This window comes from Mesocricetus auratus, unplaced genomic scaffold, assembly GCF_017639785.1.
Source record: "Mesocricetus auratus isolate SY011 unplaced genomic scaffold, BCM_Maur_2.0 Super-Scaffold_2245, whole genome shotgun sequence".
Lineage (NCBI taxonomy): Eukaryota > Metazoa > Chordata > Mammalia > Rodentia > Cricetidae > Mesocricetus > Mesocricetus auratus.
The window spans coordinates 42,026,186-42,042,229 of NW_024429180.1; the positions used below are offsets into that span (position 1 = coordinate 42,026,186).

Genomic DNA, 16,044 nt, shown 5'->3' on the forward strand with positions numbered 1-16,044 from the left:
ACTCCCAAAAGATGTCCTCCAATCTCTACCCTGCACACTGTGGCCCACACATTCATGTTCAGTGTCTATGTCTCTCTCTCTCTCTCTCTCTCTCTCTCTCTCTCTCTCTCTCTCTCTCTCTCTCTCTCTGTCTTCCTTTATCACACACACAAGCCCATATACACAGAAAAAAGAGTTTTTTGTTTTGTTTTTTTAGATTGGAGATGCAGGCCTGTGAGTTTGAGGCCAGCCTAGTCTATAAAGTGAGTCCCAGGACAGCCAGGGCTACACAGAGAGACCCTGTCTTGAAAAACCAAAAACAAGAAAAGAAAAGGGCATATGCCACCAAGCCTGAGGACCCAAGTCCAAATCCCAGAACCTACGGGATAGAAGCAGAAAACAACTCCTTTAAATTGTCTTCTGTGTTACACAAGAGTGCCAGGACATATTTACACCTTTCCACACCACCATCATACACACACACACTATGGGTTTACTTCTGCACATTTAACTATTTTTGGGGGAGTCTATATATTTTCTCCTGCCAATACCATACTGCCTCTGCCTCCCAAGTGCTGGGAGTAGAGGCATGTACCACCACTGCTTGGCCTTTAGGCAGATATTTTAACACAGATTCGAGCATGGAGGTTAACAGAAAGAGGAACATTCGTGGAAGGAATGAGGCATAAGCAAGTGCAGTGTGGCCTCCTCAATAGAGAGCTAGGCTTTAGTGTCTTAGCAGGCACCTATATGATTTTGGATGCTTCTCAAAGGACTGCTAAAAAGTTTTTCTTTCTCTTTCCTACTTTTTTTTTCTTCGAGACAGGGTTTCTCTGTATTGTTTTGGAGGCTGTCCTGGAACTAGCTCTGTAGACCAGGATGGCCTTGAACTCACAGAGATCCGCCTGCCTCTGCCTCCCTAGTGCTGGGATTAAAGGTGTGTGCCACCAATGCCCGGCTTCTTTCCTACTTTTTTGATAAATGAGATTATAGGATCCTCTGGAAGTGCTGGGATTAAAGGTGTGTGCCACCAATGCCCGGCTTCTTTCCTACTTTTTTGATAAATGAGATTATAGGATCCTCTGGAAGTGCTGGGGAGAGGATTACAATATGATAAAATTTAAGTTAGACAGAACAAAACAATGATATTTTTGTGGACTTCTTGTTTCTTATTGCTTTGTTTTAGTTGTGTTTTTGTTTTTTTGGTTTTTTCTTTTTGTCTTACTGGTCTTTTGCTTGTTTTGATTGTATTTTTTGTGGGTTTTTGTTTAGACAAGTCCTGGCTTTGTAGCCTAGGCTGGTCTGCAGTACATGATCACATGATCCTCCTGCCTCTGTATCAAAAATTATGGGATTACAGGAGTGTGCCACCACCAAAAGAAACTCAATAACTGATCTGGTACTACTCTTTCTCCACTTGTTTACGCAGTTAAGGGCTCTGTATCAAAATAAGGTGTGTGCTTTAAAGTGGGTATGATGGTCATAGAAAAATACAACTATAAAATGTATAGGTCAGGTGGTGAGTCCCTGTGCTAAGCGGCAGAGCCGGAGCTGGTGGGCCACCACGGATGGGGACGGCGCTCTCAGCAGCTATTCTCTGGGGCAAGTTCAAGCTTTTTATTCATTTCTGTTTCAACAAACGATGTGAAGCTCCTAATATGGTGGTCACGACTGAAGAGCAGATGTCTGTCGCGTCAGCCCGCGGAGCCTGTGTCCGAGAACGTGGGGAGGGTGTCGGGGATTGACAACACAGAGACTTGTTCAACAATGTAAAGAAAACTTTAAGCAGGCCCCAAAAAGGTTCAAGAAAACTTCCTAAGAAAGACTCCCACCAGAGAAGCTTCTGCTCTCTCCTCTACCCTGGCTGATTCTGCTCTGACACCAAAAACTGATCTGGGCGTGTCAGAAGAGGCGGTTAGTCTTTGGACAAGGTCGAGGTCAGGGCGGTTTCCGTGGGCAGGCCTTTTCTAGGAACTTATTGCCCCGGTCATTGTATTGTTTTTAGTAAACATGTTTTTAGTAAAACATTGTCTTATAGCTGCCTACTCCCAGGCCGAAGGGGAAGTGGGTCTCTGCTCAAGGTCTGGTGTCCCCACAGATGTCCACGGAAACTCCTGCCCAGGAACCTGTACCAGAGGCTCCAAACAGAAGGAAAAGAAAAGCCAGAGCGTCAGAACCCAAGGACCCAGTGGAACCCAAAAAACCTGCCCGGTCAAAAAAATCTGGCAAGTCGACAACGTCAAAACAAAAACAAAAACAAATTACAGACACATTTAAAGTGAAAAGACAAGTGGACCGTTTCAACGGTGTTTCTGAAGCTGAGCTTTTGACCAAGACGCTTCCTGATATTTTGACCTTCAATCTGGACATTGTGATCATTGGCATTAACCCGGGACTAATGGCTGCTTACAAAGGGCATCATTACCCTGGGTCTGGAAATCATTTCTGGAAGTGTCTGTTCATGTCAGGACTGAGCGAGGTTCAGCTGGATCACACGGATGACCACACCTTACCGGGGAAGTACGGCATTGGCTTCACCAACATGGTGGAACGGACGACACCGGGCAGCAAGGATCTGTCCAGTCAAGAATTCCGAGAAGGCGGGAGAATCCTCGTGCAGAAACTGCAGAAATACCAGCCAAAGATAGCGGTGTTTAATGGAAAATGTATTTATGAAATTTTCAGTAAAGAAGTTTTTGGAGTAAAGGTTAAGAACTTGGAATTTGGGCTTCAGCCCTACAAGATCCCGGACACAGAAACTCTCTGCTACGTGATGCCGTCTTCCAGTGCCAGATGTGCTCAGTTTCCTCGAGCCCAGGACAAGGTTCATTACTACATTAAGCTGAAGGACCTAAGAGACCAGCTGAAAGGCATCGAACGGAACGCAGACGTTCAGGAGATGCAATACACGTTTGACCTACAGCTTGCACAAGAGGATGAAAAGAAGATTAGGATTAAGGAAGAAAAGCATGATCCCGGCTATGAAGCAGTGTACGGCTGTGCTTATAGAGAAAACCCGTGTCAGAGTGAACCTTGCCGCTGTGCTTCAAACGGGCTAACAGCCCACAGAGCAGAGCTGAGAGGAGAAGCAGCTCCTGGGGGCTCTCCAGATGGGCAGTGGATGGCACCGTCGTTTTCAGACCAGATCCCGTCCTTTAATGACTGTGGGACCCGGGAGCAGGAAGAAGGAATGCTTGATGATGGTCTTCTGAGCTCTGCCTCAGCACTGCAGTTCTAATGCAGTTGTGAGGCCCCAGAGTACTTTACGTGAGTGGTGTAACTGTACTTGGAGCAGTTGGTGTGGTAGAGTCAACTGCGTGGACCTGTGTAGTTGAAGGGAAAAAAATAGATTGTTTTCTACCTGAATTTTGTATTTGAATTATCCATCATTCCATACTAGATTACATTTATGAAGAAACTGGCTTTTCGGGCTGGAGAGATGACTCAAGAGTTAAGTGTACTGGCTGCTCTTCCAGAGGTTCTGAGTTCAGTTCTCAGCAACCACATGGTGGTTCACAACCGTCTGTAATGAGATCTGGTGCCCTCTTCTGGCATGCAAGCATACATGCAGACAGAACACTGTACATAATAAATAAATGAATGAATAAAATCTTTAAAAAAAAAAAGAAACTGGTTTTCTTTGGGGACTCGGGCTTTGTTGTAATTTTAAGATGCAGCAGTCTGAATATTTATAGTTGACTCTTGACTGTACATACCTATATATGCCATTATCCCTCTTAACGCCTCAGAAGGGCATGCTAGTAAGAATCAAACTAGTAAATATGCCCATTTCCATGTAAAAAGTTAACCAACCCTCAGTGGAGTCTGGTTAGTTTTGGAAGTTGGGGGTAAACTCAGAACTCCTGGGTTGTAGTCACACTCTCCAAATGGTGTGTATACAGTTGCTTAGTAACAGAAACAGAGTGTGGCCTGAGCCCTGACTTTGGCCTCCCACTCCTGGGTGTTGGTCCTCTTAGAGGCAGACACTGCTTTGTTGAGAATGCAGTAGACCTTTTATAGTTTGCCAATCTTGTGTTTTATTGAATTTCCCCATCAGTCTTCATCACTGTTCTAATTTTATCCTTGACATGGGAAGTGGTAAGAAATGAACTTTCAGAGCCGGGCGTTGGTGGTGCACACCTTTAATCCCAGCACTTGGGAGGCAGAGGCAGGAGGATGTCTGAGTTTGAGGCCAGTCTGGTCTACAGAGTGAGTTCCAGGACAGGTTCCAAAGCTACAGAGAAACCCTGTCTTGACAAAACAAAAACAAAAGAGATGAATTTTCAGGGTGAGCAACACGATGCTGGAGGTGTTTGACAGTTCTGTTTAAACTGGAGTCTAGGTCAGGCTGTGTGTGAGTCATGCTGTTTTAAGGTGTACTGCACTGCTGTTTACATGAACATTTTGTGGGGTGCTCTGAAGTGCCTTGCATCAGGGACTAGGATCAATTGAATCATTTTTTTCATGGGACTGTGTAAAGCATGTAACTAGGTATTGCTTTGGTATATGGCTATTGTAGCTTTACCATAGATTTCCTTGAGTAGAGAAATACTTTAAATTATGACACTCTGGAGACGGGTGTGAGGGTCTTCCAAGTACAATCCCAGTACTTTTCACTGAACATGGCAAATAGCAGTAATGTTAATGTGTCCTGCGCATGACAGGATGGGATTTTTTTTCATTAAATAATGAAACTTTAGATTCATATGAAAGTCTGGATGTTTTTTACAATAAACATTAAGAATGACTATACATACTTAAAGTACAGGCTTTTCTGTAGCAAGACTTAATGGTATTCTTCCTCGCTCTAACATGAAGACAGTTTTTCTATTATATTTAACTTGTAGAGTAATTCTTGAGGAAAATCATAAAAACCCGAATATTTTATTTGTTCAGAAAAAAAGCATATATCACTGTTGATGGGAAAATTAATTATTCAACCCGTTCCTTGGTAGCTATTCTGAAGTTTTCCAGACACCCAAGAAGTGGCATTAGGTGGACACTGTGAACCACAGTGGTGCTAGGGTCATCCCTGTTGTTGTGATAAACACTGACCAAAAGCAGGTTAGGGGAGGGAAGGGTTAACTCCAGCTCACAGGTTACAGGCCTGCACTGTCACTGCGTCACTGCTGGAAGTCATGGCAGGAACCCACGCAGGAACTTACAACACAGACTGGAGGAACACTGTTTGCTGTCTCCCCCTGGCTCATGCTTAGCTATTGAGGTGGTTTGAAAGAGGAACATGCCATGGGCTCAGGTATTTGAACACTTGGTTCCCCCGTTGATGTTTGGGGAGGTTATGGAACCTTCAGGAAGTGGAGCCTTGCTGGAGAATGTGTATCGTCATGGACAGGTTTTCAGACACTCTCTACTTTCTCTGTGTGTTTGAAGATGTGATCTCTTAGCTTTCTGCTCCAGCCACCTGCTGCCATGCCTCCCCCTTGTTTCTTCCCTAAGTCACTTTGGTCTTGTTTATTTACAGTTCCAGGACCTCCTGCCCAGGAAATGGTACCCCCTCCCGGGGGCCACGCCCTTCTACATAATCATGACAATCCCCCACAGGCCAATCTCATTTAAGCAATCCCTTAATTGAGACTCCCTTCTCAGGTGACTCTAGGCTGTGACAAGCTGACAGGTAAAGCTAACTAGGACAATGATTAAACTGAGTCATGGTGTAAACCATGACATAACTGCAGCACAACTGGGCAAGAAATTAAAACTTGAAGACTGCTGTATCTAAGGAATTGAGCTTTCATGGCGTGGCAGCTGGGGGCAAGTAGATGACATTCACACAGCTCTACAAAAACAAGCACAGAAAATGCTGGGAGGTTGCTAAATAGCCTAGTGTGCTCTAGGAAACTTACCTACTATTTTCTTAAGAGAAGCAACATTAAAAAAAAAGTCCTGATTTTTATTTTATTTTGTGACAGAGTGTCACATATAGTCCTGGTTTAGCCTGGAACTACTTAGACCAGGATAGACCTCTGCCTAATTCTGACTCTGCAGTGTTGGTGTTTCAGGGATGGGGAATACACCCTCAGACAGCAATGAGTATGGGAGAGGAGATGTCATCAGTGGCCGAAGCCAAAATAGCTCTCGGAAGACTTCCATCTGCGTCGTTTGCCTCATTTTATATTCTAAAGCCACAAGCTGGGGCGAGTGATCAGACAAGCAAACAGAAACATAAGAACCAGTTTTTTCAGGGGTGGCTTTTGGCATTCAAAGACTTATGTAACAGTTGGCAGGTGTAAGCTTTTGTGATCAGGTTGCTAAGAGCAACGATCTATTGTTTGAGCTATTTCTCTACACAGGTAGCAAGTGAAGTCATGTTTGGCAATGTGTAGAGCAAGCAGAGTTCTAAGTAAATCAGTGTTTAATAATCACTCTTTTTTTTATTCTACCTCACTGGAATTAAAGGTGTGCACCACCATGCCCAGCCTCCATGTTCCTTAAAATCAACATATGACAGAGTTTAGTGGCATATATCCAAGTAACAAATGTCATTTTTGAAAAAAGTCCTCTTATTCTGCACCAAATCTTGCCTGTTTTGTGTAGCTCTGAGATGTAACAGCTTCTGTGAACCACATTCTTTTTTTAGTATTTATTCAATGTGTAAGTGTATGTATGTGTGCCGCATGTGTGCAGGAGTCCGAGGAAATCAGAAGAGGATGCCAGATCTTATGCAGCTGGAGTTTCGGTTTGCGGTTGTGAGCCTCCCTGTGGGTACTGGGAACTGAACTCAGGTCTTTTTTTTTTTTTTTAACTTATTTTAACATTATTTTATGTGCATTGGTGTGAAGGTGTCAGCTCCCCTGAAACTAAAGTTTCAGTTGTAAGATGGCACATGGGTGCTGGGAATTGAACCTGAGACCTCTGAAAACAGCACCCCATGCTCCTAACCACAGAACTATGACTTTAGCCCCCATGGTGAGCACTCTTAACTACAGGGCCAGATCTCAGCAGCCTCCCTCTTTTGTGGGTTTGGCTTTTGTTTTTTTGGGTTTTGTTTGTTTCAGAGGCAGGATCTCTCTATATAGTCTTCCCTCTCTTGGAACTTGCTACATAGATCAGGCTGGCCCACAGAGATTCACCTGCCTCTGCCTCCTGGGTGTTGGGATTAAGGGCATGCGCCACCATGTCCAGCAGGCCTTTTATTAATTTGTGTTTATTTCTCTTGTTGGGTCTCAAAATGTTCTTGTTACTCAACTGAAAGTCCTTTTTTTTTGTAATTTCTTATGCATTTAACATACTGGCTAAAATTAATATTTACATTTGTTAGAATAATGAAGTATTGAAGGGAGAAATCCTGCTTTAAGTAATTTAATTTCCGGTCTGATGAGCTATCAAAGTGTTAAGACACACCTGAAGTAATAAATTATGAATATGGGCCTTTTGGGGGGATGAAGAGATTTTCTCAGATTCTCAAAAAAGACATAGATCCAAAAATATTCTGGGTATGGTGTCATGTGACTTTAATCCCAGCAGAGGCAAGCAGATATCTGAGTCCAAGGTCATCCTTGTGTAAAAAAAGGGTTCCAGGCCAGCCAGGGTGACAGAGAATGTCTCAAAAACAAATAACATTGTGTTCATTTAAAATAATAAGACAAATCGTAACTTAATTTCAATGTCTTCTCAATAGACAAGTTAATAGCTTAAATTTATTTATGGTTTTGAGTGTGAAATGTGTCCCATAAACTCCAGTGTTTGGCTGGGCAATAGTAGCACTTGCCTTCAATCCCAGCACTTGGGAGGCACAGGCAGGTGGATCTCATTGAGTTCAAGGCTAGTGTGACGTACAGAGTGAGTTCTAGGACAGTCAGGACTGTTGCACAGAGAATCCCTGTCTCCAAAAACCAAAAGTCTAGTTTTAATATGTGATCTCCATCTGGTGATGCTATTTTTTGTTAGGTCTTGGAACCTTCTCAAAGGGAGGCCTGGTTGGCAGTCAGAAGGCTAGAGTCACAGAAGGTTATATAGGTCAGATCCACTTCAGGTGGACCTGAGCTCTGTTTCCTGATCTGCAGAGAGATGGAAAGCAAACAGCCCTATACTCTGGTTACCACAGAAGTTGATATCCTAGCCATAGCTTCCCTTCTATGATGAACTGTAGTCTCTAACCAAGAGTCAGAATAAAGCCCTCTTCACTTAAGTTGCTTCTGAAATCCATTGTCTTGCCACATTGAGAGAAGTAACTAATATCGTTTCTATTTTATTCTTTGGACCCTTTGTCCCACTCTTTTAAAAAAAACAAACTTTTTAAATGTGTATGGTGTTTTGCCTCCATGTATTGATGGTGCAGTACTTGAGGCCAAGGAAGTCCTTGGGACTGGAGTTAAAGATGGTGGTCAGATGCTATGTGGATGCTGGAACCCAAATTCAAGTCCTCTGTAAGAGCAGTCAGTGCTCTTAACTGTTGAGCTTCTCTCCAGCCCCTAGGGGAAAAAAAAATAACTGTAATTTTAGTTGAGCTTTTAACTACAAGCATACAGATACAAGATAATTAAGTCATTCTACTCGGTTAGTATTTTTTTGTTTTTTGTTTTTTTCGAGACAGGGTTTCTCTGTGGCTTTGGAGGCTGTCCTGGAACTTGCTTGGTAGTCCAGGCTGGTCTCGAACTCACAGAGATCCGCCTACCTCTGCCTCCCGAGTGCTGGGATTAAAGGCGTGTGCCACCAACGCCCAGCTCGGTTAGTATTTTTATGTATAAGTTTTCCCTGTATGTATATATGTGCATCATATGTGTGCAGTGTCCTTGGAGGCCAGAAAGGACATCAGATCCCTAAGAAATGGACTTATCAGCGTTTATACCATTCATGAGTGCTGGAGCTGATCCCAGGTCCTCTGTAAGAGCTCTTAATCACTGAGCCATCTCTCCAGCCCTCAGGTCATACTAAATCTTACAAGTATTAATCCTGCAAATGATACTGCATTGAGCATCTGCTGAAAGACATGCTCATTAATTGAAAAATGGAGCTTTCTTGTCAAAAAGGATTTCAACCCTGGTAGCTGTGTCACACTATACAACCAAGAGTTTTATACAGTAAGCAGAACCACTGAATTAAAGTCAGGAAACCCCAGTTTTTAGTATGTTTTATTGATAGTGAACCAGTTACAAGAATTAACATACAACCTACTACATTGGTAATTAACTGGATAAAGTAACTCATCTATAAAATAAAAGTCCCTGTACCAGGCTTTTTCTTTTAGGCTACCAACCAGCTCCCAAATCACAACACAGAGACTTGTTGTTAGTTATAAATACCCAGCCTAGCTTAGGCATGTTTCTGGCTACCTCTTTTAACATAAATTAACCACTTTCTCTCTAACTACCTTTTGCCTTAGGGCTTATTACCTTTCTTTATCTTACTTTTGCTGGTTGGCTGGCTGTCATCCACCTGGCTTCTGGCCCCAGGAGTGTCCCTCATTTTCTCCTCCTCTCATTCTTCTTTTCCCCTCTCAAGCCTAGACATCTCCTCCTATTTATTTTCTCTGACGGGCAGACCTGCCTATCCCTCTCCTGCCTAACTACTGGCTGTTCAGCCTTTTATTAGACCAATCAGATGCCTTAGGCAGGCAAGGTGAAACAGATGCAACACATCCTTACCTAATTAAACACACATCATTACACTGTTAAACAAATGCAGCATTTTTATGGGATTTCCTGTCTGGTTCTGCAGTTGCCTTGCCCCAAATGAACACAGAAGCTAATATATATACATTCATATTCTTATTTGGCTAGTTCTGTGTTAATTATTAACCCATTTCTATTAATTTATGTATTTCCACGTGGTCTTATCTTACTGGAGAAGGGGTCCAGACCTCTTACCCCTTTGCTGCCTCACATAGCATCTGACTCTGCCTACATTCCCCAGAATTCTCCTCATCTCCTGGACCGGCCTATCTTCCTGTCTCATAGGCCAAACAGTGCTTTATTCATCAACCAATAAGAGAAACATATACAGAAGGACATCCTCCTATCACAGCATAAACAAAAGTAACATACCTTTACACAATTAAAGTAATATTCTGCAGCATAAACAAATATAAAACATCTTTGCCTAGTTAAAATAATATTTTACAACAACTCTCTAATTTACAAGTGTATAAATGCATGGGGAGATGGCCATAAATAGCACCACTAGAAATGAGCTTTCTGTTAAGAGCAGTGTTTATGCACACCAAATGAAATGAAATGTAGATATTGATTGGCAACTAATACAAATTTTCCCTCTTGAGAAACCATACTAGAACACTGCAGGGGGTAAGAATTTTATTTCACTAAAAACGATGCTAAAAAGTTTTTAATTCTTCTGTTTCTCTCTTTCCATGTTCACTGTATGAGCTTCATCCACAGGTTTAGTTCCTCATCCTGGAGCACATTTCTCTGTCTTCTGCCAGGGTATAAAAAATGTGAGCATTCTGTCACTGGATAATAAACACTGAAGAGTTAGAAAGTTACAGAATGAAGACTGTGCTGAGTATAGGGCTGAGAGAGAGCTCAGTGTAAAGCACTGCCTAGCAAACAGGAGCACCGGAGTTAGAGCTCCGGTGCTGTGGAAAATCCTGGACACTGTAAAAATGTGTGCAGCAAGTACAGGTGGGACAACCACACTAAGGATGGGAAGGAGGGCGGAGTCAGGGCAGTAGAGCGGAGATACAGAGTGAAGCAAGATGGACACGCCAGACTGAGAAAAGGTACCAAGTCACATGGCAAAGCATAGGTAAGAAATATGGGTACATTTAAATGTCAGAGTCAGCTAGTAACAAGCCTGAGCCATCTATTGAGCATTTATAATTAATATTAAGACTCTGAGTGATTATTTGGGAAGCAGCTGCCTGGAAGGGAAAACCCCACCTACACTCCAGAACTCAAGAAAAGAAGCTATACTCACAACATTGGGATGTGGAAACGGCTAGATTAGGGAAGGTGCTGGCTAGCCAGCCTCGCCTAAATGGTGCTCTCCAGGCCAATGAGAGATCCTGTCTCTCAAAACAAGGTGGCTAGCGTCTGAAGAACAACACCCACACTCCCTCTGGCCTCCACGCATGTGCACCCGTGTGGCCCACACATGCAAGCATATATACACACAAAATTTACACAAAACATACAGACTACAAACATCTGGTCAAAGTATCATGCTTATGTATCATGACAATTATACATAACTGTCAAGAGGTAAACACATTTTCACATATTTAGTCTATTTCTAGACTTTCCCTTATAGTACCATAACAAAACAAAGACTAGAGGAACAGAACACAACTCAAGAGGATCATGGGAAATATACAAATACCGTAATACATGAGAAGTATTTTAGAGAAACATTTTCACTACTGCCCTCAAAAACCCATTACATTCATTAAATGCCAACTTTTAAATATTTTCAAGCTTATAGTTAAAACTATTTAAAAAAAACAAGGAAGGTAGGAAAGAAGGGGGAGGGGGCGGGGAGACGGCACAGGAGCATAGGCCTCTATTCTGAGTACTCTGGAGCAAGGACAAGAGGATCTTGAATTTGAAAGCAGTCTAGGCCCCTGGGCCTCGGTTTTTGCCTCACCTCAACCGGAGCCTAGCAGCCACATAGAACTGGTACTGACCAGGGGAATCTGACTGTTCAATTAAAACAAAGCATAGCAAAGGCCCTTGGCTGGTGTTGACACGATGTGTTTTCTGCCCAGTGCTCTGAATGTCAAAATGAAGCAGTCTAGGCTACAAAATAAATCCTTGTCTAAAAAAACAAAATAAAACGAAACAAAAACAAACAAACAAACAAACACACACCTCGGGGCTGGAGAGATGGCTCAGAGGTTAAGAGCGCTGGCTGCTCTTCCAGGGGTCCTGAGTTCAATTCCCAGGAACCACATGGTGGCTCACAACCATCTACAATTCAATCTGGTGCCCTCTTCTGGCATGTAGAACAGTGTGTATGTAATAAATAAATCTAAACAAAAAAACCGCAACAGAAAATTTAAACGCTAAACAAAACAGTTTGATGCAGAGGTTTACATTTCAGCCCACCGGTGGTGATGCACGCCTTTAATCCCAGCACTTGAGAGGCAGAGGCAGGCGCAGGCGGATCTCTGTGAGTTCAAGACCAGTCTGGTCTACAAGAGCAAGTTCCAGGTAACCTCCAAAGCCACAGGGAAACCCTGCCTCCAAAAATAAAAACAAACAAAACAGTATTACTTGACAAAACAGTAAATACATGATTTCTTTGCTGGGGGTAATGACACATAGCTACTGCCCCAAACACATGGTAGGCTAAGGCAAGAAAATCGTTCAAACTCAGGAGTTCCAGACTAGCCTGGACAAAACAGCAAGTCTCCCATCTCAAAACAAGAAACAAAACCCCCAAAACATTACTTCTTGCTGGAGAACAAGAAGTAAAATGAATCCCCAAAATATTTTGGGGATGACATTACTTTTCATGAGAAGGCAACAAAAAATGTACAGTTATATCCAGTGAAAAAAGAATTGTCCTTCTGATAAAGTGAAGGATATTATCAGGTTCTGATAAAAAAAATACAAAAAGTTAGCAACTAACTTTTTAAAAAATATAATTGAAAACAATATTTGAATATTCTTTTAGAGGAATACTGATTATTTTTGCAAATAAGGATTTTATACTAAGAAATTACTTTACAAGCAGGCTTTTTTGTTGCTGCTGTTTCCACTTTCAGTGAGCTTACAGTCATTCTGTACATCATAAACATTTGGTAAACCAAATATATATATTCCAGAGGAAGGAGTGTGAGAGTGTGTGTGTGTGTATACATATGACAGATATATGTAGAGAAACCTCAGTAGAGAAACCAAATGCTTCCCAAATTGCATTTAAGAAAAAGTTTATTAAAAATTCAGTGTTGACCTCTTTATCCCACCACTCGGGAGGCAGAGGAAGGTGGATCTCTGGGAGTTCAAGACCAGCCTGGTCTACTGAGGGAGTTCCAGGACAGCCTCCAAAACAATACAGAGAAACCCTGCCTCAAAAAACAAAACGAAACAAAAAATTCAGTGTTAGGGCTGGAGAGATGGCTCAGAGGTTAAGACCACTGGCTGCTCTTCTAGAGGTCCTGAGTTCAATTCCCAGCAACCACATGGTGGCTCACAACTATGTGTAGTGAGATCTGAGGCCTTCTTCTGGTATGCAGGCACACATGAAGATAAAGCACTTGTATAAAATAAATAAATAGATAAATAAATATCAGTGTAATTTAATATTAATTACAATGTAGTGGAAATCTACTACATTGTTTTGAATAATATTATCTTCCAAACCACTTTCTAGTAATTGCTACAAAAGCACTTTCCAACCATAAAAATTTAAATTCAAAACCTACAGCATTTGCGGCACTAGACAGAATATAAAATTAAGAGGTAAAATAAGGAAACATAAGCATACTATCAAACCTCGGGATCTGGGGCACAGTAAGTTGTTAAATAATTTGAGTGCTAAAATTTTTCACACTGACTTATGGATTTCAAACATTAACTTTTCTAAACCAAACTTTCAATTAACACCCTTATGACCTCATGAAATGGTAAAGGTACCTTGTTTGAAAGTTCTACAGCAAACATCACTGGTCTTGTGAATTTTACTGATGTGTTACCTACAACCCAAAATTTTCATCATAAAAAGAAGTTGAACTTTCTGAGTCACAGTACAGCTCACCCAACCCACCTAAGTCCCAACTGATGCTAGCTTCTCTAGGTACTGCTTCTTCTTCAGCCAGGAAACTCTGACCAGTTTCAAGGCAGAAAGGATAAACACCAGCTGAGGCAAAAAAAAAGAAAAGAAAAAAAAATTGGGTCAAACTTCAAGAGGCCTAATGTTGTAACTACATTAATCTACTGGTCATCTCCACTGTCACAGTCACACACAGTCACCCTATTCTCCTTCCACTGTGGTTACATGATGTGATAAGCAACAATTTCTAGTTATGTCCCAATACCAAAGTATATGGACATAATTAATAGTCTCCATTGTGCACTAACTGGATTGTAGATCCTCATGACTGGGATGTCACAAATACAAGAGATCTCATCATTGAAGACACAGGCTTCCCGAAAGTCACTTCAGCCAGATCCTAACAGAACAAGTGTGTACTGCTGAGAGCACATCATTAGGTCAAAAGATATAAAGGAATCCGGTAGGTGAGCCACTAATGCCCACCGGTTCCTCTGAACAATGTAGCATTTCACTTCAAGTTAGCTCCTGTAATCCATCTAGACACTAAAAATGTAAAAGCAGTCATCCAGATACGCCCCATCCATGCCCTCCCTGCATAGCAAGCCATCCGCCAGTGGATGCCAACTATTTTGGACTGGTTTATATACCCATAGGTCTTTCCTGGGCTGGGCAGAGAGATAGATGTCATGGTCTGGAGAGACACAGACAGCTAAGGTAGTGACAATTCTATCGTGAGTAAGGCATGCCACAGGTGAGGGCACTTTGTAAATCTCGCCAGAGTATGGGTCACAGCAGAGAAAGGGATGCTTGTGATGGCCAAAGATTATCATTCTCTTGGCCCACATACTTAATCTATGGGGCGGATTTTCTTCTGTAAGGACAACAGTGGGGCTGGTACTCTTATTATTGCTGCTATTGCTATTGCTGCTGTTGCTGCTGCTTGTCACCGGCACCAGAGACTTCTGCAATCCAACACCAGAACGCAGCTGCAGGAGGGCCCCTTCAATAACCTCCTGGCAGTACTTCTTGACAACAGGCTTGGTCAGCAGCCCTTCCAGGTAGTCCTGATCTTCAGCAGGGAAGTGCGCCCACCGCACACACTTGAAGACTTCCGCAGCACTGGGGCCCCGCTCTTTGGGAGCAGCCTCCAGCCACTGCGCGGCCACGTGGCACACCGTCTTCTCGCTGTCCACATCCAGGCTGTCCAGACGCAGGACGGCCAGCAGCTGCGCCAGGCTCAGGTCCGCCAGCGTCTCCTCCCGAACCGAGCCCATCCTGCTCAGCTGCTTGAAGTTGTGAGCTATGAAGGCCTGGGCCTGCGAGCGCAGCTTGTGGTGGTCGAAGGCGTCGGCAAACTTGAGGATGGCCGTGCAGTTGGTCAGGTCGAGCCTGCGGGCCAGGAAGGAGGCGCAGGCTTCGCGCACGTACTCCAGCTGCAGCATATCCGAGGCGGCGTACAGGCGCTGCACGTTGGCCTCGCTCAGGGACACGCGGCCCGTGTAGCAGTAGTCCACCAAGACCTCGAAGGACTCGGCGTCCACGTCGTGGATGGTCACGCTGGCCTGCTGGCTCTCGTACATGCCGCCCGTGAACATGCTCTTGAAGTAGGGGCACGCCGCCGCCAGCACGTTGCGGTTGCACGAGAAGAGGCGCCCCGTGCCGGCCCCGCTGCCGGGCGTCACCACCTCGATGGTCACATCGCACAGCAGCCGCGCGTCGTAGAACGACTTGAGCTGGGCCAGGAGGGCTGCAGAGTGGGCCGTGTCCTTTAACTCCTCCGGGCCCGTGAAGAAGGCCGACACCGAGGGCTTGGAGATCCTCTTGGGTCGCCTCCCGCCGCGGGGGCTGGAGAGGCGGCGAGAGCGCGGGGCGTCTTCCCGGGACTGCATGGTGGAGATGGCGGCGGGGCGCCGGGGACGAGAACGGCTGCAGACGCCCGGCTCCTCCTCACGCCTCCCTCGCCGACGCCGACACAGCGGCGTCCCAGGGCAGACTGGAGCATGGGTCGCGCTTAACTCGGTCTCACGCCGCGGTGCCGCCTTCCTCTGTGGCGTAGCCCGCGGCCAGATTCCTCACAGCGGCGCCGGATCCACCGCCAAAGCGGCCAACCGGACGCCGAGGATGCAAGCAGGAATCAGGATAAAATTACAGGTTGCTTTTGGCGCCTCGAGGCATGACGGGAGTGTCCAGGTTCTTGGGCGGAAACTGAGAGACTTGCAGCCGCCTTGCATATTGGGAGTTGTAGTTCATCTAACGTCGCTAGCCTTGGCGTTTCATTGTTTTCAGGCTGCACTAGACTGTCCCAGTGTTTAGGGGGGTTCTTTTAGCGTTCAGAACTTACGGTTTGGGACACTCCTTTATCTCTCGGTTCTA

At 44.1% G+C, this 16,044-nt stretch overlaps 2 protein-coding genes across 6 annotated transcripts; one reads left to right on the forward strand and one right to left on the reverse strand.

Annotated features, from left to right (window-relative positions):
- Window positions 1–620: 620 nt before the first annotated feature.
- Window positions 621–3,334, forward strand: LOC101833826 (G/T mismatch-specific thymine DNA glycosylase-like). Its single transcript, XM_040732223.1, is given in 4 exon segments — window positions 621–626; window positions 1,496–1,623; window positions 1,625–1,689; window positions 2,061–3,334. Coding segments are annotated over 4 exon segments (1,356 nt in total). The 3' UTR covers window positions 3,218–3,334.
- A 4,839-nt stretch (window positions 3,335–8,173) lies between these two features.
- Window positions 8,174–15,822, reverse strand: LOC101827584 (kelch repeat and BTB domain-containing protein 7). Of its 5 annotated transcripts, none has more exons than XM_040756189.1 (3): window positions 14,519–15,821; window positions 13,663–13,755; window positions 8,174–8,411 (listed from the first exon to the last, which is right to left on the reverse strand). In XM_040756189.1, the coding sequence occupies exons 1-3, from the start codon at window positions 15,558–15,560 to the stop codon at window positions 8,386–8,388; spliced, it is 1,161 nt and encodes a 386-aa protein (XP_040612123.1). In that variant the 5' UTR covers window positions 15,561–15,821; the 3' UTR covers window positions 8,174–8,385. The 5 variants fall into 5 exon arrangements, with proteins under 5 accessions (XP_040612123.1, XP_040612158.1, XP_040612080.1 ...); XM_040756146.1 differs by lacking the exon at window positions 8,174–8,411 and adding an exon at window positions 9,059–10,371; XM_040756224.1 differs by lacking the exon at window positions 13,663–13,755 and having other exon boundaries at window positions 14,519–15,820.
- Between the last annotated feature and the right edge of the window lie 222 nt (window positions 15,823–16,044).